The sequence below is a fragment of the Pleurodeles waltl genome, chromosome 6 (genome assembly GCF_031143425.1).
Source record: "Pleurodeles waltl isolate 20211129_DDA chromosome 6, aPleWal1.hap1.20221129, whole genome shotgun sequence".
Taxonomy (NCBI): Eukaryota; Metazoa; Chordata; class Amphibia; order Caudata; family Salamandridae; genus Pleurodeles; species Pleurodeles waltl.
This window is the reverse complement of record NC_090445.1, coordinates 1174108606-1174135698: the sequence shown is the minus strand read 5'-3', so window position 1 is coordinate 1174135698 and position 27093 is coordinate 1174108606. Positions and strand designations below refer to the sequence as shown.

Genomic DNA, 27093 nt, shown 5'->3' with positions numbered 1-27093 from the left:
GCATTCATCCACGATGCTAGCAAAAGTTGTTCCAATTCTAGAACACCTCTTGCTGCGGTCATGTGAATGACTTTGCTTAGGGCCAATTACTTAATTTGAGTGCATCTAATTAACGGCTCCTCACCAATTACATAATGTATTCTGAATTGCTAAAAGGATTTATTATTTCATTTTTCAATGGGGCTGCACAGTTTATTGCATTTATTGCCATCTCAAGTTTTGAAGGCTTCCCTAGGAAGGCCAGGGTTGAAATCTGCCTTGTCAAATAAAGGGGTAAACTGAGATGATGACCAGACAATCCTTTCAGCGTTCTAAACACATCTCAAGTTCATAACATTGTGATCATCACCACTGACTTTCAAGCCTTCTAACTTCTATCTTTGGTCTTGGGTCCAGGGTAGCTAACAGAGGGAGCATCCAGCTAGGGCATGATCAGTTACAGATAGCACTTCTCAATATCTTTTCTTGTCCAGTCCCAAATATAGCGCATGTGTGCTGCTCTACAGTAATTAAGTAGGTCTGGGATTCCCCAACCTTCCATAAGTGTGGAGCTGAACTTCTGATACACACTTATCCCCTTGTTTGTCACATGAACACAAGGCATGAAGGTGTAGATCTATAATGAGGTTCTAATCCCCACCCAGAGTAAGTTTGGATCTACAACAGTATCAATAGTCTAACGAACTCAAACAGGAAAGTAGTGTCCCATTTAAGGCATACACACTGAAATGGGTTCAATGGCCAAGATTTCAAACTGGTTATGCAAGGAGCCTGCCCTGAGGCCACTGGCAGATAGGGAGACAGTGATAATAGCTACCTCTAAGGAACAGCAGAGTAGAGAGTTCATCTATTTTAAAGTTGTTTTAAAATGACTTTACTGGACTCGGGGAGGAAAAAACATTGAGGGGCAGTGCAACACCATCCAAGGTCCAAAATAATAATAGAGTATTACCTCTGGCAGTGGAAAAAAAAAAAAATGCAATACGTACTAGTGTGAGAAGGGGATCTGGTCGATTTGCAAAAAGGATCGACACTGCTTTTGCATCAACAACATCCTCACATAAATCATTCCTGTGAAGTGGACCAATATAGCTCTCACTCCCTTGGTACGTCTACTGTACCAACTTGCAGAGATAACACTATTATTTTACTTATTGTTTAGGACAAGGACCTTTAAATGCAGAGTACTTCTCTTGCAGAAAGAGCTATATTTTTGACCACTGGTAGCATTATTTCACTCGTTATCCACTCCTCTTTCACATTACCCTTTAGGTGTCACCCCACAACACAAATGTTATGCTGGCGGTTTTACAATCGCGCAGCATTCAACAATTGCTTGGCCTGGTTGTGCTTCATCTGTGATAGAGGAAAAAACTTTACGCTGCATAGATCACATTTTGCTAGGTGAATGAACAGTTCTGACAGCTCACTGGCAAAAAGCATATCATTTGTGGGTATAGCAACACATTTGTGTACAGAAAGCTGTAATGAACCTTTTTTAATTGCCTACTGATTTTCACTCAAAGATAAACATGCCACTGTGAGAGCTGAGATTTAGCATGAAATAATTATTTCATATGTAATCATATTGATTTACTAATAAGATAAATTTTTAAATTAAAAAATAAAATTTAACATGAAAATTGTGCCTTATTTAGTGACCTCAATCAAGTAAAAGGCCTGATAATGTTTATTATAAAAAACACTGTAATGGAAAAATATTCTATTTCTTGAAGAAAATGTTCTCTGCAAAAATAAATGCTGAAACCATACTTTATTGGGTTGCTGCTGTGCCTTTTAGCACAGCAAGGCCAGAGATAATGTTGAATGCCTGCCAAAAGAACTGAAAACACTTGTTCTCTGCTATGTGTCAAGCAAGCAAGGTCACAACGTATAGTCATCTGTCTGCCAAGCTGAGCTAAGGTATGAACAATAAAAGAAAATCTCCATAGAAGTACAAGCTTCTTTTGTTTTATTCATGAGTTTATTCTGTGTTCGTACTAATGGAATGTGTTTCACTCGAGGGGAAGTACTGATTTGAAAATGTTTCTACTTCTTCCCAACTATCGTCCGGCAGCAAGTGTATTTTGAAATGGCTAAACAAAGACCTTCACTGAACAGTGCGGAAATATGCATCAGATATAACAATTAATAATGTTTGGGCTTATGCAAAAGGAAGAAGCAGCGAAATACAAAGCATTTAAGCTAATATTGGGATACTGTCTGATGAGCTGAAGTTTTACGATTGGATGATTCTTGTCCATATGAAGTTTTTAGCCAAATGAAGAATATCAGATAGATGAGTATTATGAGGATCTAAGGAATGGTCCACAGACCGTTTTGCAAATTAAGGCCACTGCTAGAATAAATGTACTTGGTCAGTGTCTTCAGGAAGATAACATAAAAAAACGCCTACCACTTCTTGGGGGAGGGAGTGGCAATGTCGTAGGATGTTCACATCCCCTGTTTTTGCAGCCTCAATTTAAAAGTGCCTCGCTATACTTATTTACAGCACTCTATAAAACAAGCAAGTTCCAGTGTTAAATGCTACTAGCCAGCAAGTCCCAAAAACATTTGCACTGGTTTCTTGAGGGCCTACTCTAATCTCCAACTTCTAATATCTCAATAATCCCACATAATTGTAACATTTGTATTTACTTGTCTGGCTTAAAGTTGAATTATTGTATGTTGCTTGAAGACGAAAACTATACTTTTTTTTTTTTTTTTTTTAACATCTCCTCTCAGGTTTTGCCTACATGAATATGGATCTCTTGTGATCTTTAGCACAGGCAACCCCCACTATTCCAGGATCTGAGATACTAGAGATTAGCAATGTTGCTTAGCAATGATCTTGTGGCTTTTCAAAAGAGAACCCTCAGTCTGCAAACATGTCTATCATATCTTCAGTCAAATTTATGGATTATTCAAGGCAATCATGTCACCTACATCCGATCATTTAGCTTGTTGTATTGCCTTCTGCATTCTTACCTCCCTGCCCGCCCCTTCATTTTGTGGTTCCAGTCCGGGTCTGAAAGGATGAACCCTAACACTTTCTTCTACGCCCTGTGAAAGTGTTCTTTAACCAGGTCCTCTTTCTTTCTGAAGAACTAGTATATTCTTGATGGAAAGCATGCATTCATCCCCGATGATAGCAAAAGTTTTTCAAATTTTAGAACCGCTTTTGCTGTTGTCCTGTGAATGCTTTTGCTTACAGCCCACTAATTAATTTGAGCGCATCTAATTGATGGCTCCCCACCAATTACGTAATCTATTCTGATTCGCTCAAATGATTTATTATTTCATTTTTCAATGGGGCTGCAAAGTTTATTGCATTTATTGTCATCTCAAGTTTTGAAGGCTTCCCTAGGAAGGCAAGGGTTGAAATCTGCATTGTCAAATAAGCCGGTAAACTGAGATGATGCCCAAGCAATCATTTCAGTGTCCTAAACACATCTCAAGTTCATAACATAGTTTTCATCACCACTGACTTTCAAACCTTCTTCTATCTTTGGTCTTAGTGCAGGGTAGCTAACAGATGGAGCATCCAGCTAGGGCATGATCAATTACAGGTAGCACTTCTCAATATCTTTTCTTTTCCAGTCCTAAATATAGCGCATGTGTGCTGCTCCATAGTAAGTAAGTAAGTAGGTCTGGGTTTTCCCAACCTTCCTTAAGTGTGGAGTTGTACCTCTGATGCACACTCGTCCGCCTGTTTGTCACATGCACACAAGATATGAAGGTGTAGTCTGTCTACAGGATGTACACGTAGTCGGTCATCACTTTTGACAATAGTCTTCGGTCTCGCCCACAGTTAGGGCTACCACATATCTCATGCACTGGATATATAATGAGGTTCTAATCCCCCAACCAGAAGAAGTTTGGATTTACAACAGTCTATCAATAGTCTAACGAACTTATACAGAAAAGTAGTGTACATTTAGGGCATACACAATAAAATGGGTTCAATATTCATGAAGATTTCAAACTGGTTATGCAAGGGGCCTGCCCTGAACAGTGCAGAAATATGTATCAATATAACAATTAATATTGTTTGGGCTTACGCAAAAGAAAGAAGCAGAGAAATACAAAGCATTCAAGCTAATATTGGGATACTTTCTGATGAGCTGATGTTTAATGATTGGATGATTCCCGTCCATATGAAGTTTTCAGCCAATCACAGAAGTTTAGCGAGTTTAATTTAATGTTTGAGAATCAGACAGTTCATTGCTTCCTGGTTTCCAGAGACTTCACTTCTCATTCTAATGATCTGTCACTTTGACATTTCATGCTTTGTCAGTCAGTCTACTGACATTCTGGTATTTAATATTTTGAATTATTACTCCTGCTCCATGCAATGATGCTGGTGCTTACTTTGGCGCTCAATGCTTAGAGCCTGTAGCTCTTTGCTGTCTGCCTTAGATAATTAACTTGATGGTTCAGAGAACATAGAGAATTGCCACCCCTTTTATTTGCCCCTGTTATGATACTGATACTGCTGACCCACTGATGAAGCTATGCTGTGTTGCTGAATTCTTTAGGATTTATAAATATACTGCTCTTGGCAATGTTATTTGTCTTTTGTTTTAGAGGTACCGGCTGCTACTGTTTAAATTCTGCTATTTTTTATAGTGCCATAGCTAGAAGTTTTCTAAATTAATGTTACTAAAACGTTTGCATGATGCCCAACATGCTAATGCTAATTTGAGGTTAGTGAGGTGTTTTTCTCTAGGTCTATGATTTGACATTGTTTTATTTCTGAATCAAATGTATTTTATCTCTCTTACACAGATATTCATGTTATTGATTTGTGTTCTAACTATTGAGTTCATTGTTCTATTTGCCTTGTTTAAACTAAGATTCTTCAGGCCAATCAGTCAGCCTGTGATACTTCTTCATTTGTACCATTTGGTGTTGAGAATAATTTTTGTGACCTTAGCACTGTTAATATAGGGAAATAAATATTCGAATTGATACCAAAAGGTGTGGTTATTCATAGCCAAATGGGTCATGGTCCGTCGTATATTGATGCTTTGGTGATTATCATTGTTTAATGTTGTTTTATGCCTCAATAAATATGTTAATCAATATAATTTAAACGAGTCAAAAGGTTAATCGACATTCAAGCAGCACCCAACCACTTACAATTATGAAACAGATAAGCCAATGGTGCTCTACCTCCACCTCTGTTTCTCTGCAGTTAACCCTGTGTCTCTTCAATTATCAAACTGAATCTATTTAACTATGTAAAGTATGAAATTACACTGTGATGTCGGAATTGGACATAAACCTAGCAAATCCTGCAAGCTTAGGAGGGTCCAGAACTTGTGGATCAGGTTGTTCACATTTAACATTCACTATTTGATCAATGGACACGTCCTGAAAGAAGTCAAATGATAGCAGTACAATGTAGAAGCTTGGAACCCTGCCTCAACAGCATATTCAATGAAAAACCTAAGGAGTCATTCTAGCTATTGTCTCCAGTGTCTAATAAAAAACACAATTGTCAGTAGTACTCCCAACAGCTACTGCGCTCAACAGTATCAGCAGTTTCATTATTCTAACAGCCTCAGGATAGCGAACCCAAGAAAACGCTGAATGAAGAACTTAGTGAATACATATAAACAACTTTATGTTTAAACTGCTAAGCTTTAGGGTGACGAAAGGAAGAATATGTTTTGATTGGCGCGCCTGCAGGCCCACTCACTCTGCTGGATCTACAACATCCCGATGCTAGCAAACGTTTTTCAAATTCTAGAACAGCTCTTGTTGCTGTCAAGCGAATGCTTTTGCTTGTGTGGAGGTGAGCAGTGGTGCTACTCTAGTTGAGGACAATTGCCCACATCGGCCGGGCTAGGCAGGTGCACGGTTGGGGCAGAGATCGCATTTAGAGTACCTTGTGGCCAGGGCCTCCTAGGGTACAATGGACTGGAGCACCCAGGGTTGCTCCTTTGCAGTCCAGGGACTAGACATCGTTGCAGGTCAGACATGGATTGCTCTGGGCTGCAGCTCTGCGGCCTGGTGATCTATCATTCCTGTGGGATGGGCCCAGACTGTCAGTAGATGCATCCTTGGAGTCCTGGCTTTTCAAATACCAGTAAAGATCTTGTGAATTACGGGTGGTCTAAAGCTGGCTAAACCTGGTACCAAGCTGTACACGAAGAGTCAAGACCATCCTAGCAACAGATCCTCCCAGGACCAGACAAGTTGGACATTATTCTGAAAACCATACAGCTTTGGTTGAAGGCAGTGTATATATAAATAATGTTTGCACGGATGTCTTGGTCAGGAAGGAGAAGTCATACTTCTATAATCAGTGTTGAGTGACTGTGTGGCTCCATGGGGTTCAGGCACATCTTATTATCACACCTGTGGCACTTCCAAGTAGTTTTTCTTCGTAACATGGAACATCAGGGGGATACACACTAACAAAAAATACAGAATTCACTCATTTCTTAAGCACCGGGCGAGGAGTTTGTATAGCCTTGCTCCAAATGTCCTATATAGCGCTCAAGGAGGATGCTTAACTCCAGAAACTATGGCATGGTCTGGTCTTTGCCCCTAACAAGGATGAGCGCAGGAGAGGAGGTTGAGGGCAAAATGGATGGAGAACCAGCAGTAAATCAGTAGTATTTATTTATGTTCCAAACACAGACCAACAAACATTCTTCAGTCAGTTCTTGGAACAGTTAGAGAAGTGCACACATATCTCCTGGATCCCAGAACGTGTCTTGGATGTCACGTTGGGCAGATCAGTTCCACACCGCAGCCACGGCGCTGATGCTTTGACTTAAGCAACAGTCCTTAATAGACGTTGGGTGACTCCACAATCCTGACATTAGCTCTACCCATTTTACTTCCCCCTAGGACTTGCATGGCGATTGGACAGGGTTGTCTGTCTGTCCCACTGTCTCCACGGATATCCTCCTCCGATTATTTAGGCAGGGAGTTTTTGATCACAATCCTTTCCTCCTCAGCCTAAGCTGGGGCAAATTTCTGCCTACCTCGAGGCGCTTACAAAGTTCCATGTTCGAGGATTTGGCTATCTGATGTTCACTCACAGGAAAAAACATTTTTTTTCTTTTTATAACAATGCTGGTACAGCTTCCTCTTTAACAACAGAATGGGAGGCTTTCAACATGATCACGCGTGGACAATGCATACACACTGTGGTTGGCACACAAGACCCAGGAAAAGGATGCAAGTAAGATGGAAGATCCTACATCCAACCTGAAAGGTAATGAATGAGCAACCTGACCCTTCAGGGCTCCCTATGTACCAGGCGCAAAGAGGAAGCCAATGTAGTGGAAAAGCTACAATGCATAGATTTTTCTGCTTACATCCCTCAAATGCATGCAAAAGAGGACGGGGGCATATTACTGGCATGGACTGCTAACTGGGAAAACATGCATGTACCTTTGACATTACTTCAAACTGTGCAAAGGTTCCTTGTATAGTCCCAAAAAGCCATTCATATTTCTTTGTACGATCTCGCCTGCAGGTCTTATGAGGGCAGACCTTCGAGAACTGCTACAGTGGTATGTGACATCCTCGGTGAACTGTTCCTACATAGTGTGCCCCCTGAGTTAGAGATGAGCTTGATGCCCCCATTACAATTCAGAACATTAAGATCATATAGATTCAGCTCCTTGCAAGACACTAAGCACTGATGTGTTTCCAGTGGAACTTCATAAAACTTATGCTGATGTCTTTGTGCCTACATTGGACCTAGAGTATGAGAGCAACCCCAGCGGGTTCTGTGGCTTGTATCTTAGGGAGGCCTTATTTGTCTCGGTACTCAACCCCCCTGCATAGAGGTCAATAGCTGTCTTACATTCCGATTATAAAATCCTTCACAAAATCTTGTCAAGCCGTATAACTCCAGGTGTACCCACAGCTAATTCACTGGGATCACAATGGTTTTATCCCTGGGAGGAACACATCACTGAACATAAAGAGGCTACACAAAATGAGAAGTACCCCTGCTAGCACGGCCTCGTTCTGCTTGCCTGGTCCTCCCCTGGAAAAAGCATCCCCACAAAGCTTTGGCCTGAAGGGAGCTTGTCAGGGCCCAGGACCGGCAACTTACAAGTGTCCATTAGTTCTTGCACTGCTTTCGTTATCTCCACGCCCCATCCCTGAGTATGTTAGTGGGTTTTAATAATACCCAGTGCTTAATTTAGCACCGGCACTTATTTTTCAGTCCCGGCGCTTATTCTTCGTCCTCAAGCACTTGCTGCGAGCAAAGGACACACTTGGGAAAGACGGAGGAAGACAAAAACTAAAAAGCATCACAATGGGAGAAAGCAGAAAGCTGCAAGAGTGACCTGAAGGGGCAGGGAGTGGCTTTAAATAATTAAAGGGACCCGAGATGGCTTCCGGATTAGGCTGCCTCAATATTCCGTGCTCGCACATTTAAATGCAGCAGCCACGTGTTTAAGAGGAGAGCTCTGGGCACGGCACGTTTTTAGTTACAAATTAAGCACTACTACCAGTTGCAGTACAACTTCAGTTTTCAGGGACTAATTCCTTTCAGCAGACGTGTGCACACGGCTCATGCTAAGGTTATCGGACATCCCTCTTTTTTTAGGAAAAGGACTATATTGCTAGCAACGCATGTGACAGCTGAATTGCTGTTATTTTCGTCAGTCACACTAAGCGAACGTTGTACTATTACATCACTTTCATGCGTGAACTATTTATATGTTAACACAAATGCCAATACAGAAGGTTGTAAAAAAAACAAAAAAAACTGCTAGGAATATTGAGGTGCAACACTACCCTGTGAGAAAAGGAAGAAATTATATGAATGGCATTAGACAGATCATAACGTCTCGGAGACCACTGAAGACGAGCGGAATTCAGAGTACCATTGAATAACATTTCAAATATATTTTCTCTTACTAGGCGCTAGGCAAAGCGAGTGTGCAACATTACGGCACGGCGTGCAAGGACAACAGCCCACAACGGGATACTGCTGAATTACTCGGGGACTTGTTTGGTATAAAAGCATAATAATATACAAAAGAGGTGCACCGCGGAGGAACTTTAAGTATATACATTTGTAATGAATTCTGTTAAATTCATAGGGACCTTGCCATGACAAAAAAGCTACTATTGTGATCCACTGCTATGAAGAAGCAGAGCATCATCTGAAGTCTCTAGTACAAAATGGATGGCAAGGGCACAATCAGACCGAATTCAACTGGGCACCTTCTAGATGCCCATCCACCAAACTGACTAATGTTAATCACAACTTTCAAAACTAGATTTAGCAGGCATACCTAAACTTAAACTGATCGCATAGCATCTCGAATGCTTCTTTAGCAGAGGTCCATTTTAGAGTTTTCACTGAGACTCCCTTCACATGCTTCCCTCATGCAATGCAAGACCATGACGTCAGCACCACTCTAAATTCATCATGCACATCTATCCACATTGCTATGAAACTAAACATGCTGCGGTTCAGCATCTGTGGATGCTAGAAGATGGAATCACTGTTTCTGTTTCCATGCGGATGTAATAGGAATCTGAGCAAAACTTGCACGTGCTTCTGTAATAGGGTAGAAAAGTGTGTTTTAAATTTGGAATGGAAATAATTACAGAGCTAAGCATTGATGCTTGCCTTAAAAAGAAAGGAATCTAACGGCATCCTGCAATCGAAGCCTTGCCATTTTCAATTCATAGGCAAGCCTTGGCATGCTAAAAAAAAAAAAGTTGTTGTTAAATATAAACTTTTAAAAACAAAATTAGCATCTGAGGGCCCATTAGTCGAAGGCTTGCCACGAAAATGAATGGAATTTAAAGCTAAATTGATCAGGGGTGTGAACAGTGTTTTCCATTGAGAGGTGACTGGTCAGGCACAAAGGAAAACACTGCCGCAATAGTTTCAGCAAGCTTAACTTGGAAATATATTATTAGCAGAGTTTATGGCAAAGAGTCTCATCAACGAGTAATATATCCCATGACACAGCTTTCAGTGCACAAAGACCAGGGGCACGAGTGACTGACTGATAGCTACTATTTATGCTGTACTCCATACACCTAGTTCAGGCGCATAAGTCCCTTCCCGGACAAGAAGCAGGCTACTTGTGCGGCAGCGCGCGGTTGGAAGTGTGTCGTCTTAGTGGTGATCCTAATGTGGGAAGCGTTTCGGTGTCATCCCTGAGAGACCAGGCAGACCTTTTTTTCTTACCTACAGACACCGCGCTAGGCTAAGTGATGAGCGAGAAAAGCGCAGGCTTCAAGATGCATTGGCTGCCTGCCTAGGACTTGGATCAGAAATCTCTCTTGAAAGAGGAACTAACCATCCGGTCGTGCTCAAAATATAAAATGTCTGCGAAACCTTTAAAAAAAAAAACGGTCATATCATTTGATAATTAGCGAAACCAAGGGGTGTTAGTTGTGTAAAAAAATGAGTTAGATTACATCCAAATGTTACTTCTTCTGTGGGATGCCTGTATTTATGTAGTACAGCTTTTCAGAGACCAAAATGCAAAAACAGACATTTTGTCTAAAAGTGCAAGTGAGATGGACCAATTGAGATGATCACAGACCCTAAAGAATATATTTCAGCAGAAACTTGGCAATAATGCAAGCCAAAAACAAACATCCACCAATTAGAATGATGCACACATCAAAAAGAATAAAACAATTTGGAAAATGCATTTGCGGCCTGCTAGAGGAAAAGAAAGGAAATGTAAGCAAGAATACATCCAATTGTCAAGAAAGATAAACTGCACCCTCAGAAAGGTTATTTATTCTGATGTTCCAACCAGGACGCAAGGCAAACCCCTTCTGTGCAGGGAGGCCCCCATTAAGTCGAATAGTGATTAAATATGGGGGTCTTCGGAGCCCCTGATTATCTTCTGCAAGGGAGTCCCGTAATTTTATGTTACCACTAATTCCATCATCTTCTAAAATTCACTCTGTTGCACCCTGCTCAAATGCCTCTTACTCCATCACCCACTACTCCCCTGAGGAGTGATAAAGAGGGTCGTTGATATATTTCCAGTCCAAAGAAATTACTGACACTACCTAGTTTCTCTAGGCTGATCTCAAAAGCAGAATCCACCAAGAAGTGAGCAGAACTGCCCGTGTAGTAAGGCGGGCACATCAGCTCCAGGAAATGAAGGAAGCTTTAAGGAGCTATGGAGAGTATACAGACGGGAAAGTAAGCGATACAAACTTTAAAAGATTCTGTCTGAAACCCCATTTACAAATTACGGACCTGACTTGAAAAACACTCATCATGAAAGTGATTTTATTCGCTCCCAGTAGAAGTAAGGATTCACAACGAAGTCCCATTAATGTAAAAAAAACCTGCTTAAGAAAGGTCAGAAACCTTTAAAAGACCTGCAACCCATTGTTCACCAACTAGGTAGCCCTAATCCACTACACCTTACCTCACCTCTTAAAGACCCTTCAAAGAGCTTGCAATGAGCCAGATCATTGGGAGTTCAAGGCCCTAAGCTTTGAAACGACCTCATCCCACATCACAGAGCTGATCAAACCAGTGGTTCATAAAAAAACACTTTTCTACTAGGGAGTCTAAGGAGTAAAGGAATCAACCTTTCATCTTCTAGACTTTCTAGCCTTCTAAAGAGACCAAATGAAGAAAAACAACACTTAAAACACTTAAATATAACTTGCTAGGGGATTGGGCGCAACCTGCAGCAGCATAAATCATAGAGAAGTCCCTTTTCAACTTCTTCAAACCAGAATGAAGGAGAGGTATACAATATTGAAGAGGGGGAATCTGAAAAACGCCCACTAAGAAATATCCAGTAATGCATACTTACAAACATTTCCAAACAAGGGAACAAAGGCACACACGGAGATCACTAATTAATGACTGAACTGGAATCAGTCTCTTTATTGTTGCTGTAAATGTTTGGCTGGTAACTGTTGTTAAGAATCTAACTAATTCACTGTTATTTGTTTTCTCCTGTATGGAAAAGGAATTACATGGTTAGTCGCACAACAAGCATCTGATCATTCCTGACTGCTCCAGTTCAGTTAAAGCCTATTTCTTTCTAATGTTTTATTTACACACAATATTTTTATTGAGAATCACAGATCTAATTTTTAGCATTATTCATATGTTTATAATCACTTATCCAACGGATGCCACTTCATTTCACATGAAATTTGTTTAACCAGCAGTTTAGTAAATGTCTTTGCACTTATAGCACATATTACGTGAACACAATGCTATTACATACATTCATTCTTCCTTCCAGCTTAGTGCTTACTCTATGCCATAAGGAATATAAATTATAATGTGTTGCAATAAATGATAACAGATGTATCTGTAAAGCCACTGAGATTTGATACCAAGGTTATTCTGGTCATTCAGCAATATTATCATACCGGCTTGCTAGCTGAGGTGAGGGTCATGTCAATCAATAGCCTGACAATGAAGAAGGAAAGGCTTTTACCACACCGGCCCGCCTCCGATTATATCACATTACATTATCCTTTCCCAAATACTTCCGACAAATATGTAATTTGGTCTAAATTTACACTATGCAGGGTAACGTTTGTGTCTGACTGTGAAGTACCTCTCATTGGTGGGCGCACATGGTAGGTGAGGTCATTAATGGATAATTTGAAGTCATCTAGTAGGAGGATGTCGATACCCGTTGAGGAGGCTATCCGTGTTCCGTCTGAAAAAAATAATAAGGAAAGGATGATTTCAAGTCAATTTGGACGCAATTAACTTACAAAAAGAAGTAACAAATCAAGCATTTGTAAAGTGCTACCTAGTACCTGGGAAGAGCTGTACAGTACCCGAAAACATCAGATGATTGTTTAATTATCAATATTTCTATTACATTTTCAATGGCATATACACGACGTTACATGTCATACAGCATTTCAACATCTCTCCAATCTCATATGCACATTTTATCTTCCCCAAAGCCATTCGGCCACTATCCTTCAGATTATTTTGTTATACAGTCTCATCGCTCTCTTCCCGATACATTGTCCCACTATCCATTTTGACTCACATCCCACAGAGCTCCCCTCCTACACCTGAGTATCTAGCTCTTCTGGACGTCTTCTAAACTGTTCAATGTACACAAAAGTTGAGAGCAGTGCATACCTCGGCAGCCCCTGGCCAGTTAGTCTACTATCAGCTTCTAGTGGTTATTAAAAATCCTCCCCCTGTTCTGTGTCATCCGTAGTATCTTCTGGCTCCCAACAATTACTAAAGTTTCTGTATCCAAAACTGTCTTGGGAGTATCTGCATCTCCCAGCATGCCAATATGATGTACCTTTTCCCCTTAAAAACATATGTGACAATTTTCCCTTCCCTAGAATGAAAGGGGCAGAATGACTGATTGACAACATACATACACCTAACCCGGACTGTTGCTTTGGCTTACTCAATTATGTGGAGTTAGTCCTCCCAATACTGTGTTAGATGGGGACATGACCATAAAATGTGGATGAATATCCCTATGCTTTGACATTCCCTGCAGCAAGTGTTAGTCGGAGATCTCAATTCTGTGCAGATTATCAAGGACACAGTGCCATCCACACAGATTTTAAAACTAGTCATTCTCTGCAATGCAACACTCCACCAAAAGTATTCTTAATCCTTTCACCTACACTTTCTTGATGGCCACCCTGAGAAGTCACTTCATAAAGCGAGAATTTTAATGTGTCCTAAACATTTACAACATCCTTGTCTAGGGGCAGCTTTTTGAAACAGCCGACTTTCTTAGCAGCCCTTTCCTTTAATAGGAGTTTTAGAACCACCTCATAATCCAGAATGATTGCTTTTACAGACATAGAAATCTTTTTTCACTCGCTCACAAGTCTTTAAAATCCCTCCCATTACCACATCCCTTATTGTGAGGCATGTCATCACATATCCGCTTCAATCTTTCATGCTGCAAAGTCTCTCAATTCCTGGTAAAAAGTCTGGGTTTCCCAATAGTAATGTGAAGGGTGACAACAATGACATGCCAAGCTGTGTACTCATGTGATCGCACACCACAGGTGTTGCACACTGAAGCAGTGTAGCATCTAACCTCCTGATCCTGCCTCTGGATCCAAGACACTTCCTATAACACACTTCCAGCGAATGTATGATCTACACTCATGATCATTTAGGGGTTTCTATGGTTTGCTCCTTATTACTAGTGATTGTTGGAAATTAGGAGTGCTGGTGCCCCATCTTCTTGATTTCTAATTGGGCTCTTTGCGGAGTCTCTGCAGGTATTCCAGAATGCTCAGGCACTTTCCAGATCCAGGAGCTGAAAGAAGTTGTGGACAATAAAAACTCAAAGTAAGGTCCGAGCTTTTATGGCGCTGTATTGGCCATCGAATCTTGTGATTCCTCCCTTGACCAATGGTGTTCAAGTGGAGTAATCCCGATTTAAAGCAGGCTAGCCTCCGCTGAAACACCACAGAACAGCGTGGCGGAGTACACGGCGCACAGTAGAGAGAAGCTCTAGTGAGAGGGCGAAGCCGTGTAAACATGGATGCAGCCATGAAGTGCACGGAGGAGGGTGTGCAGAGCACGGGGGAGGAACAGTAAACACGTTTTTGTACCAAAATAATGCAGGTTCCTGAATGTCGGCTTTCGCGCTGGTGTTGCCCAGTGTGATAGCCTTTTTTTGGCGCCCCTGTCACCATGACCTCCACGAATTCCCTCACTACCAACCTCTAGCAGTGCTCCACATCTCTCGATAGCCCCACTCTGACAAACATTTTATATTTTATAGCGCAGCTCATTGTTCATTCACACTCAGTTCTGCGATCTGCAGGGCACACGTCCTTTGCAGTAGGCACATTAACCCTCTGCACTGCTATGATGAGTTAAAACGGCCACAAGACACAATTCCGATCAGCAGCAGGAACATTAATCACAAGGGTTATCTTGACAGTTTTACAGTTGTCTGAAACTGCTGGACGCACAGGGAAGTTCACGCGCTTTTAAACCCAAAAGTTATTTAAAAACACAGCACCACCCACCTAAGTCAGCGCCAGGTGCGGCTGCACTGGTCGCACCGCACAAAAGCTACCTTCATTCCTAATGTTACTTGAGCTTGGCCTATAGCATCCATTCACTTACCTGTTTTCCCTTAGACAGCCTAGTAAATCAGAGGAACTGAATAAATATATATATATATATATTTCCCCCAAACTACTTTATCTGTTGAGACATAGGTCCTAGAACAAATATACAACCAGGATACAGCAATGGTCGAATAACAAAGGAGCAACATGATTATGAACAAGTGAAAATGTGCCAGAAAGGCATTATTCCCATTTACAGAAACCTTCATATGTCATTTTCTGTGATACATTTAAGTGCTAACGATGACAATTTCGTTTTGGGACCTGCAGATGAGTTATCCATTGACGGTTCTATCCATCCACAATAACTGAATCGCCGACTGAGTAACTATATAGTACAAGTAGAAGATGCTTCAGAAAAGAGAAGTTTCCAACGTCGGTAGATATTTTAAACACCAGAAAAACAAGGCTATTCAGTCAAAAGCTTTTTATATATTAGCTTCCTTGAATGTTCACTACCACTGACTAGAAAGTCCAAAAGGAGTTAAAAAAAAATGTTAAACAAATAAAGTCGTTCTAGCCAGCCACAATTTAGGAACATAAAATGAGATTGCTTTTAAAAGGACCGGGTCAGAGGTCATGCCAGGGTATCATCAAAACTGGAGCAAATTCTCAGTGGAAGCAGTTTAATTCCGGCTTGTTTGGTGAGCTAGCATAATGTTGATTTAACCATCCGGAGAAGTGCAAAATTAGCTCCACAAGTTATAAATGTATGAACAAGGTCAACGTGGACGTTTAAGTCTATCAGACAAAATGGAGCTATCACTGGTAGCTGGCCAAACAAAAAAAAAAAAAAAAAAACTAATTTTTTTTTTATATTATATTATATATATATATATGGAAAATGTCACTTACCCAGTGTACATCTGTTCGTGGCATTAGTCGCTGCAGATTCACATGCTGTGCACATCCTGCCATCTGGTGTTGGGCTCGGAGTGTTACAAGTTGTTTTTCTTCAAAGAAGTCTTTTCGAGTCACGAGACCGAGGGACTCCTCCCATTTCGACTCCATTGCGCATGGGCGTCGACTCCATCTTAGATTGTTTTGCCCGCAGAGGGTGAGGTAGGAGTTGTGTATGCTAGTAATAGTGCCCATGCAATGGAGTGAATGCGTATGTACATAATAAAGTTTTAAGTAATATATTTACAAATGTACAAATGTTTAAGATCTACTTCTAAATGGCTACAGGCTCCCGGGGAGGCGGGTGGGCGCATGTGAATCTGCAGCGACTAATGCCATGAACAGATGTACACTGGGTAAGTGACATTTTCCGTTCGATGGCATGTGTAGCTGCAGATACACATGCTGTGCATAGACTAGTAAGCAGTTATCTCCCCAAAAGCGGTGGTTCAGCCTGTAGGAGTTGAAGTAGTTTGAAATAATGTTCTTAATACAGCTTGACCTACTGTTGCTTGTTGTGCAGTTAGCACATCTACACAGTAGTGCTTGGTAAATGTATGAGGCGTAGACCATGTTGCTGCCTTACATATTTCGTTCATTGGAATATTTCCTAGAAAGGCCATGGTAGCACCTTTCTTTCTGGTTGAGTGTGCCTTTGGTGTAATAGCCAGTTATCTTTTAACTTTAAGATTGCAGATTTGAATGCACTTAACTATCCATCTAGCAATGCCTTGTTTTGAAATTGGATTTCCTGTATGAGGTTTTTGAAAGGCGATAAATAGTTGTTTTGTCTTTCGAATTAGTTTTGTTCTGTCAATGTAGTACATTAGTGCTCTTTTGATGTCTAATGTATGTAGTGCTCTTTCGGCTACAGAATCTGGCTGTGGGAAGAACACTGGTAATTCTACCGTTTGATTTAAGTGGAACGGTGAGATTACTTTTGGTACAAATTTAGGATTGGTCCGTAGAACAACTTTATTTTTGTGTATTTGAATAAATGATTCTTGAATGGTAAATGCTTGAATTTCACTCACTCTTCTTAGAGATGTGATGGCAATTAAAAATGCAACTTTCCACGTTAAGTATTGCATTTCACAAGAGTGCATGGGCTCAAAAGGTGGACCCATGAGTCGTGTTAGGACAATGTTGAGGTTCAATGAAGGAACTGGTGGTGTTCTTGGTGGTATAATTCTCTTTAGGCCTTCCATAAACGCCTTTATGACTGGTATCCTAAACAATGAAATTGAGTGCGTAATTTGTAGGTAAGCAGAAATTGCCGTAAGATGTATTTTAATGGAAGAGAAAGCTAGGTTAGATTTTTGCAAATGTAGTAAGTATCCTACTATTTCTTTTGCAGATGCATGTAAAGGTTGAATTTGATTATTATGGCAGTAATAAACACATCTTTTCCACTTATTTGCATAACAGTGTCTAGTGGTAGGTTTTCTAGCCTGTTTTATGACCTCCATACATTCCTGTGTGAGGTGTAAGTGGCCGAATTCTAGGATTTCAGGAGCCAAATTGCTTGATTCAGCGATGCTGGGTTTGGATGTCTGATCTGTTGTTTGTGTTGTGTTAACAGATCTGGTCTGTTTGGCAGTTTGATATGAGGTACTACTGAAAGGTCTAGTAGTGTTGTGTACCAAGGTTGCCTTGCCCATGTTGGTGCTATTAGTATGAGTTTGTTTTGACTCAACTTGTTTACTAGATATGGAAGAAGTGGGAGAGGGGGAAAAGCATACGCAAATATCCCTGACCAGTTCATCCATAGTGCATTGCCCTGAGACTGATGTTGTGGGTACCTGGATGCGAAGTTTTGGCATTTTGAGTTTTCTTTTGTTGCAAATAGATCTATTTGTGGCGTTCCCCACCTTCTGAAGTAAGTGTTCAGTATTTGGGGGTGAATTTACCATTCGTGGATCTGTTGGTGATCCCGAGAGAGATTGTCTGCTAACTGATTCTGAATCCCTGGAATAAATTGTGCTATTAGCCGAATGTGGTTGTGAATCGCCCAATGCCATATTTTTTGTGTTAGGAGACACAACTGTGTCGAGTGTGTTCCTCCCTGTTTGTTTAGGTAATACATTGTTGTCATGTTGTCTGTTTTGACAAGAGTGTATTTGTGGGTTATTATGGGTTGAAATGCTTTCAGAGCTAGAAATACCGCTAACAGTTCTAAGTGGTTTATATGAAACTGTTTTTGCTGAATGTCCCATTGTCCTTGGATGCTGTGCTGATTAAGGTGTGCTCCCCACCCTGTCATAGATGCATCTGTCGTTATTACGCATTGTGGCACTGGGTCTTGAAAAGGCCACCCTTGGTTTAAATTTATACTGTTCCACCATTGAAGCGAGATGTATGTTTGGCGGTTTATCAACACCAGATCTAGAAGTTGACCCTGTGCCTGTGACCACTGTGATGCTAGGCACTGTTGTAAGGGCCGCATGTGCAACCTTGCGTTTGGGACAATGGCTATGCATGAGGACATCATGCCTAGGAGTTTCATTACTAATTTGACCTGTATCTTTTGGTTTGGATACATGGCTTGTTTGACATTTTGGAATGTTTGGACTCTTTGTGGACTTGGAGTGGCAATTCCTTTTACTGTGTTGATTGTTGCTCCTAGGTATTGCTGTGTTTGACACGGCAGAAGGTGTGACTTTGAGTAATTGATTGAGAAACCTAGTTTGTGTAGGGTTTGTATGACGTAATTTGTGTGTTGTGAACACTGTTTTTGCGTGTTGATTTTGATTAACCAATCGTCTAGGTACGGGAACACATGTATTTGCTGCCTTCTGATATGTGCAGCTACTACTGCTAGACATTTTGTAAAAACTCTTGGCGCAGTTGTTATTCCGAATGGCAACACTTTGAATTGGTAATGTATCCCTTGGAATACAAACCTTAGGTACTTCCTGTGTGAAGGATGTATTGGTATATGGAAATATGCATCCTTTAGATCCAGTGTTGTCATGTAGTCTTGTTGTTTGAGCAGTGGGATTACTTCTTGTAATGTAACCATGTGAAAATGGTCTGATTTGATGTATGTATTTAATATTCTGAGATCTAGTATAGGTCTTAGAGTTTTGTCTTTTTTGGGTATCAGAAAGTACAGTGAGTAAACTCCTGTGTTTAGTTCTTGTTTTGGTACTAACTCTATTGCTTCTTTTTGGAGCAATGCTTGAACTTCTAGTCCTAGAAGATTTATATGTTGTTTTGACATATTGTGTGTTTTCGGTGGAATGTTTGGAGGGAATTTGATAAATTCTATGCAATAACCATGCTGGATAATTGCTAAGACCCAAGTGTCTGTTGTTATTTCCTCCCAATGTTTGTAAAACTTGGTTAGTCTCCCCCCACAGGTGTTATGTGTTGGGGATTTGTGACCTTGAAGTCACTGTTTGTTTGGAGGAGTTTTGGGACCTTGGAACTTTCCTCTGTTCCTTTGAAATTGTCCCCCTCTATATTGTCCCCGAAAACCTCCCCGCTGATACTGGCTCTGGTAAGTGGGCTTTATTTGTGAGGCTGTGGCTTCTGTGGTTTGCCCTCAAAACCCCCCTCGAAATTGTGTCTTTCGAAATGTGCCTCTGCTCTGTGGGGAGTAGAGTGCGCCCATGGCTTTGGCCGTGTCAGTGTCTTTTTTAAGTTTTTCGATCGCAGTGTCCACTTCCGGCCCAAACAACTGCTGTCCGTTGAATGGCATATTCAGCACAGCTTGCTGTATCTCTGGTTTAAATCCTGATGTACGCAGCCATGCATGTCTCCTTATTGTTACAGCTGTGTTGACAGTTCTAGCAGCTGTGTCTGCAGCATCCATTGCTGACCGTATCTGATTATTTGAGATACCCTGTCCTTCTTCTACTACTTGCTGCGCTCTTTTTTGGAACTCCTTGGGTAAATGTTCAATAAGGTGTTGCATCTCATCCCAATGGGCCCTATCATATCTGGCTAGCAAAGCTTGCGAATTTGCAATACGCCACTGGTTTGCTGCCTGTGCCGCCACCCGTTTGCCTGCAGCATCGAATTTTCGACTTTCTTTATCTGGAGGTGGTGCATCTCCTGAAGTATGAGAGTTGGCTCTTTTGCGCGCTGCTCCCACTACAACAGAGTCTGGTGTTAGCTGTTGTGTAAAGTACACTGGGTCTGTTGGTGGCGGTTTATATTTTTTATCTACTCTTGGAGTAATGGCTCTCCCTTTAACAGGCTCCTCAAACACTTGTTTGGAGTGTTTAAGCATTCCGGGTAGCATAGGAAGACTCTGATATTGGCTGTGTGTGGACGACAGTGTATTAAAAAGAAAGTCGTCTTCAATGGGCTCTGAATGAAGGCTGACATTATGAAATGCAGCTGCTCTTGACACCACTTGTGCGTAGCCTGTACTATCCTCTGGTGGCGATGGTTTAGCTGGATGGCATTCTGGACTATTGTCTGACACTGGTGCGTCATAAAGGTCCCATGCGTCAGGGTCATCTTGACTCATTCCTGTATGAGTTGGGGATTGCATCATTGGTGGAGTGGCTACCGGTGATGGTTGCGGAGAGTGATGTGGGGATGGTGGTGGTGTTACTTGTTTAGCCACCTTTGCGTGTGGCTGTTTGTCTTTGTCTTGGAAGGCAAGCTTGCGTTTCATTTTGACTGGAGGAAGAGTGCTGATCTTCCCTCTATCTTTTTGAATAAAGAGCCGTCTTTGTGTGTGATCTGGCTCTATTGCCTGTAATTCCTGTCCAAATCTATGTGTCTTCATTTGTGTGGACAGTCCTTGTTCCTCAGTGTAGGAACTTGTTTTCGGTTCCGAGGCCGGATATTTCGGTACCGAAACCTTTTCGGCTGCTTTTTCCGGCTCCGACTAAACCTTTTTTTACTTTTGGCGTCGTGCTCTCTCGGTGCCGACCCGTTTCGGTGCCGCTGTCTCGGTGCCGAATCTTCTCTGAGCCACTATCTCTGGCCCGAGATTGCTGTGTGCCGGTATCTCGACCGGAGTCGGATGACTTCGACACCAGCTCGCCCTTTTTCGGTGCCGATGAACGGTCACCTACTTTTCGGGTTAAGCCATGGCCTGTTGGCGGTGGCGTCCCCTGGGCTTTAGCGCTTTTCTCGTGAGTTTTTGTTTTTGACGTCTTACTCACGGTTTTCGGCGTTTCCTCGGGATCGATCTCCTCAGAGTCCGACTCCTGGGTGGAGAATGTTTCTTCCTCCTCCTCGAAACGCTCTTGTCCTGTCGGCGCCGACGCCATTTGCAGTCTTCTTGCTCTTCGGTCCCTGAGTGTCTTCCTGGACCGAAACGCTCGACAGGCCTCACAAGTATCCTCCTTATGTTCTGGTGACAAACACAAGTTACAGACCAGATGTTGATCTGTATATGGATACTTGTTATGGCATTCTGTACAGAAGCGGAATGGGGTCCGTTCCATCAGCCTTGAAGAGACGTGGCCGGGCCGACCAGGCCCCGACGGGGATGGAAGAAAACCCCAAAGGGCCACCGGAGCTCTTTTTTAATTTGGTGTCGATCTGTTGTAACTAACCCGATACCGAACGCAAACAATACCGACGATTTTTCCGAGATTCTAACTAACTTTCAGACCCGAAACACGGAGCGAAAAGGAACACGTCCGAACCCGATGGCGGAAAAAAAACAATCTAAGATGGAGTCGACGCCCATGCGCAATGGAGTCGAAATGGGAGGAGTCCCTCGGTCTCGTGACTCGAAAAGACTTATTCGAAGAAAAACAACTTGTAACACTCCGAGCCCAACACCAGATGGCGGGATGTGCACAGCATGTGTATCTGCAGCAACACATGCCATCAAACATATATATATATATAAAATGTCACTTACCCAGTGTACATCTGTTCGTGGCATGAGACGCTGCAGATTCACATGCTGTGCATATCCCGCCATCTAGTGTTGGGCTCGGAGTGTTACAAGTTGTTTTTCTTCGAAGAAGTCCTTTCGAGTCACAAGATCGAGGGACTCCTCCCATTTCGGCTCCATTGCGCATGGGCGTCGACTCCATCGCGCATGGGCGTCGACTCCATCTTAGATTGTTTTCCCCGCAGTGGGTGAGGTAGGAGTTGTGTATATAGTAATAATGCCCATGCAATGGAGTAAGTATGTATGTACATAATGTGACTAAAAGTGTTATATTTACAAATTTTCAAATGTACAAGTTTAATTTTATTCAACTTATAATGGCTACAGGCTCCCGGGGAGGAGGGATGGCGCATGTGAATCTGCAGCGTCTCATGCCACGAACAGATGTACACTGGGTAAGTGACATTTTCCGTTCAATGGCATGTGTAGCTGCAGATACACATGCTGTGCATAGACTAGTAAGCAGTTATCTCCCCAAAAGCGGTGGTTTAGCCTGTAGGAGTTGAAGTTGTCTGAAATAATGTTCTTAGTACTGCTTGTCCTACTGTGGCTTGTTGTGTTGTTAACACATCCACGCAGTAATGTTTAGTAAATGTATGAGGCGTTGACCATGTGGCTGCCTTACATATTTCAGTCATTGGTATATTTCCTAGAAAGGCCAATGTGGCGCCTTTCTTTCTAGTGGAGTGTGCCTTCGGTGTAATAGGCAGTTCTCTTTTAGCTTTAACATAACAGGTTTGAATACATTTAACTATCCATCTGGCAATGCCTTGTTTGGATATTGGATTCCCTGTATGAGGTTTGTGGTAAGCTACAAACAATTGTTTTGTTTTGCGAAGCTGTTTTGTTCTATCAATGTAGTACATTAGAGCTCTTTTTATGTCTAATGTATGTAATGCTCTTTCAGCTACAGAGTCTGGTTGTGGAAAAAACACTGGGAGTTCCACAGTTTGGTTTAAGTGGAACGGTGATATAACTTTTGGCAAAAATTTGGGATTTGTGCGTAGAACCACTTTATGTTTGTGTATTTGTATAAAGGGTTCTTGAATGGTAAAGGCTTGTATTTCACTCACTCTTCTGAGGGATGTGATAGCTATTAGAAAGGCTACTTTCCAGGTTAAGTATTGCATTTCGCAAGAGTGCATGGGTTCGAATGGTGGACCCATGAGTCGCGTTAATACAATATTGAGGTTCCACGAAGGGACTGGTGGTGTTCTTGGTGGAATGATCCATTTTAGACCCTCCATAAATGCTTTTATGACTGGGATTCTAAATAGTGAAGTTGAATGTGTAATTTGCAGATATGTTGAAATTGCTGTGAGATGTATTTTAATGGACGAAAAAGCTAAGTTAGATTTTTATAAGTGTAGTAAGTAGCTTACAATGTCTCTTGCGGACGCGTGTAATGGGTGAATTTGATTATTTTGACAGTAATAAACAAATTGTTTCCATTTATTTGCGTAGCAATGTCTTGTAGTAGGTTTTCTAGCCTGTTTGATGACCTCCATACATTCTTGTGTAATGTCTAGGTGTCCGAATTCTAAGACTTCAGGAGAAAGATCACTAGATTGAGCGATGCTGGACTCGGGTGTCTGATCTGCTGTTTGTGTTGAGTTAACAGATCTGGTCTGTTTGGTAGTTTGATATGAGGCACTACTGACAGGTCTAGTAATGTTGTGTACCAAGGTTGTTGTGCCCAAGTTGGTGCTATTAGTATTAGTTTGAGTTTGTTTTGACTCCATTTGTTTACAAGATACGGAAGGAGTGGGAGAGGGGGAAAAGCGTAAGCAAATATCCCAGACCAACTCATCCATAACGCATTGCCTTTGGAGTGAGGCTGTGGGTACCTGGATGTGAAGTTTTGGCATTTTGCGTTTTCTTTTGTTGCGAATAGGTCTATTTGCGGTGTTCCCCACTTTTGGAAGTAGGTTTGTAGTATCTGTGGATGAATCTCCCATTCGTGGATCAGTTGGTGATCTCAACTGAGATTGTCTGCCAATTGGTTTTGAATTCCTGGGATGTATTGCGCTATTAGACGAATGTGATTGTGAATCTCCCAATGCCAAATTTTCTGTGCTAAGAGGCACAGTTGTGATGAGTGTGTGCCTCCCTGTTTGTTTAAGTAATACATTGTTGTCATGTTGTCTGTTTTGACAAGAATGTGTTTGTGGGTTATTAGCGGTTGAAATGCTTTCAACGCTAGAAACACTGCTAGTAGTTCTAGCTGATTTATGTGAAGTTGTTTCTGCTCAGTGTCCCATTGTCCCTGGATGCTGTGTTGGTTGAGATGTGCTCCCCATCCTACCATGGAAGCATCTGTTGTGATTACGTATTGAGGCACTGGGTCTTGGAAAGGCCACCCTTGGTTAAAATTTACAGGATTCCACCATTGAAGCGAGGTGTGTGTTTGGCGGTCTATCAACACTAGATCTTGAAGTTGACCCTGTGCTTGTGTCCATTGTGTTGCTAGGCACTGTTGTAAGGGCCGCATTCGTAATCTTGCGTTTGGGACAATGGCTATGCATGACAACATCATGCCTAGTAGTTTCATCACTAATTTACCCGATACTTTTGGTTTGGGTGCATGCTTTGTATTACGTTTTGGAATGCTTGTACCCTTTGTGGACTTGGAGTGGCAATCCCTTTTTTTGTGTTGATTGTTGCTCCTAAGTATTGTTGTATTTGACACGGCTGTAAGTGTGCTTTTTGGTAGTTTAGTGAGAACCCTAGTTTGTGAAGGGTTTCTATGACGTATTCTTTGTGTTGAAGGCACTGTTTCTAGGGTGTTGGTTTTGATTAACCAATCGTCTAGATACGGGAATACGTGTATGTGCTATCTTCTGATATGTGCCGCTATTACTGCAAGGCATTTTGTAAATACCCTTGGTGCTGTTGTTATTCCGAATGGTAACACTTTGAACTGGTAATGTACTCCTTGGAATACAAACCTTAAGTATTTCCTGTGTGAAGGATGTATGGGTATATGGAAGTACGCATCTTTGAGATCTAATGTCGTCATGTAGTCTTGTTGTTTGAGCAAGGGGATTACATCTTGAAGTGTTACCATGTGAAAGTGATCTGATTTGATGTAAAGATTTAGTGTTCTGAGATTTAATATAGGTCTTAGAGTTTTGTCCTTTTTGGGTATGAGAAAGTACAGTGAGTAAACCCCTGTCCCTTTTTGATGACTGGGTACTAGTTCTATTACCTCTTTTTGTAACAACGCTTGGACTTCTATCTGTAATAGATCCATGTGTTGTTTGAACATGTTGTGTGTTTTTGGCGGCGCATTTGGTGGTAATTGTAGGAATTCTATGCAATAGCCATGTTGGATGATGGCTAGGACCCACGAGTCCGTTGTTATTTCCTCCCAATTTTGGTAAAAATCTGTTAGTCTCCCCCCACTGGTGTTATGTGTTGGGGATTTGTGACACTGAAGTCCCTGTTTGTTTTGAGGGGTTTTGGGACTTTGGAACTTCCCTCTAGTCTTAGGGAACTGTCACCCTCTGTATTGTCCCCGAAAGCCTCCTCTCTGATACTGGCTCTGGTATGTGGGCCTGGTTTGTGAAGTTGAGGGTTCTGTTGTTTGAGCCCGAAACCCCCCTCTAAATTGTGTTTTCCTAAAAGTGCCTCTGCTCTGTAGGGAGTAGAGCACGCCCATGGCTTTGGCCTTATCTGTATCTTTTTTCAACTTCTCGATAGCAGTGTCCACTGACGGCCCAAACAACTGCTGTCTATTAAAAGGCATATTAAGCACAGCCTGTTGGATTTCGGGCATGAATCCTGAGGTGCGCAGCCATGCATGTCTCCGAACTGTCACCGCTGTATTTACAGTTCTTGCAGCTGTGTCTGCTGCGTCCATTGCTGAACGTATCTGGTTATTTGAGATACTTTGTCCTTCTTCTACCACCTGTTGTGCACGTTTTTGGAATTCTTTGGGCAGATGCTCAATAAAGTGTTGCATTTCATCCCAGTGGGCTCTGTCATATCTTGACAGCAAAGCCTGTGAATTCGCAATGCGCCATTGATTGGCTGCTTGTGCTCCACTCTTTTCCCCGCTGCGTCGAACTTGCGACTTTCTTTGTCGGGTGGAGGTGCATCGCCGGAGGTGTGTGAATTCGCCCTTTTACGTGCTGCGCCAACTACTACTGAGTCCGGTGTCAGTTGCTGCGTATTGTACATAGGGTCTGTTGGTGGAGGCTTGTACTTTTTCTCCACCCTAGGAGTAATAGCCCTGCCTTTCACGGGTTCTTGAAATATTTCCTTTGCGTGTTTCAACATTCCCGGTAGCATTGGAGGACTCTGGTACTGACTATGTGTGGATGACAGAGTATTAAATAAAAAGTCATCTTCGATAGGTTCATCGTGCAGTGTGACGTTGTGAAATGCAGCTGCTCTGGACACCACCTGCGTGTAAGCCATACTGTCCTCAGGTGGTGATGGTCTTGCTGGGTAACAGTCAGGACTGTTATCTGACACAGGCGCATCATAAAGATCCCATGCATCTGGGTCATCTTGGCTCATGCTTGTGTGTGTTGGAGTCTACACCATCGGTGGGCTAGCGATTGGTGATGATTGCGGTGAGCGTTGAGGTGATGGTGGCGGAGTTACTGGTTTTGCCACCTTTGCTTGTGGTGGTTTATCCTTCTCTTGGAAAGCCAGTTTCCTTTTCATCCTTATAGGAGGGAGAGTTCTTATCTTCCATCTCCTTTTGCATATGGAGCCTTCTCTGTGTATAATCTGGCTCCCCTGCTTCTAGTTCCTGTCCGAATTTATGGCTTTGCATTTGGGTGGAAAGCCCTTGCTCCACAGTGTAGGAACTTGTTTTCGGCTCCGAAGCCGGATGTTTCGGGATCAAAACCTTTTCCACCATCTTTTTCGGCTCCGAAGCCACTTTTTTGTGTTTCGGTGTTTCGATCTCTCAGTGCCGAGTGGTCTCGGTGCCGGTATCTCGATGTCGAGATTGTTCTGACCTGGTGTCTCGGGGTCGAGTCTTTTCTGTGCCGGTATCTCGACCGGAGTCGGATGACTTCGACACATGCGTGCCCTTTTTCGGTGCCGATGGGCGGTCACCGATTTTTTGGGTTAAGCCATGGCCTGCCGGCGGTGGCGTCCCCTGGGCTCTGATGAATTTTCCGTGAGTTTTGGCTGGGGCGATTTTACTCACGGTTTTCGGCATCTGTTCTGTTTCGGGCTCGTCCGAGTCAGCAATGGAGAAGGTTTCTTCTTCC

General features: G+C 42.2%; 1 protein-coding gene across 2 annotated transcripts in view; it reads right to left on the bottom strand.

The window, feature by feature from the left end:
• The window catches only part of MCU (mitochondrial calcium uniporter), a 539967-nt gene that overhangs the window by 102613 nt on the left and 410261 nt on the right, over positions 1–27093 (bottom strand). For both annotated transcript variants that reach the window (XM_069240392.1, XM_069240393.1), the window contains one exon: positions 12561–12665. In XM_069240392.1, coding sequence (XP_069096493.1) covers positions 12561–12665 — 105 coding nt within the window. The remainder of the gene's footprint in view (positions 1–12560; positions 12666–27093) is intronic.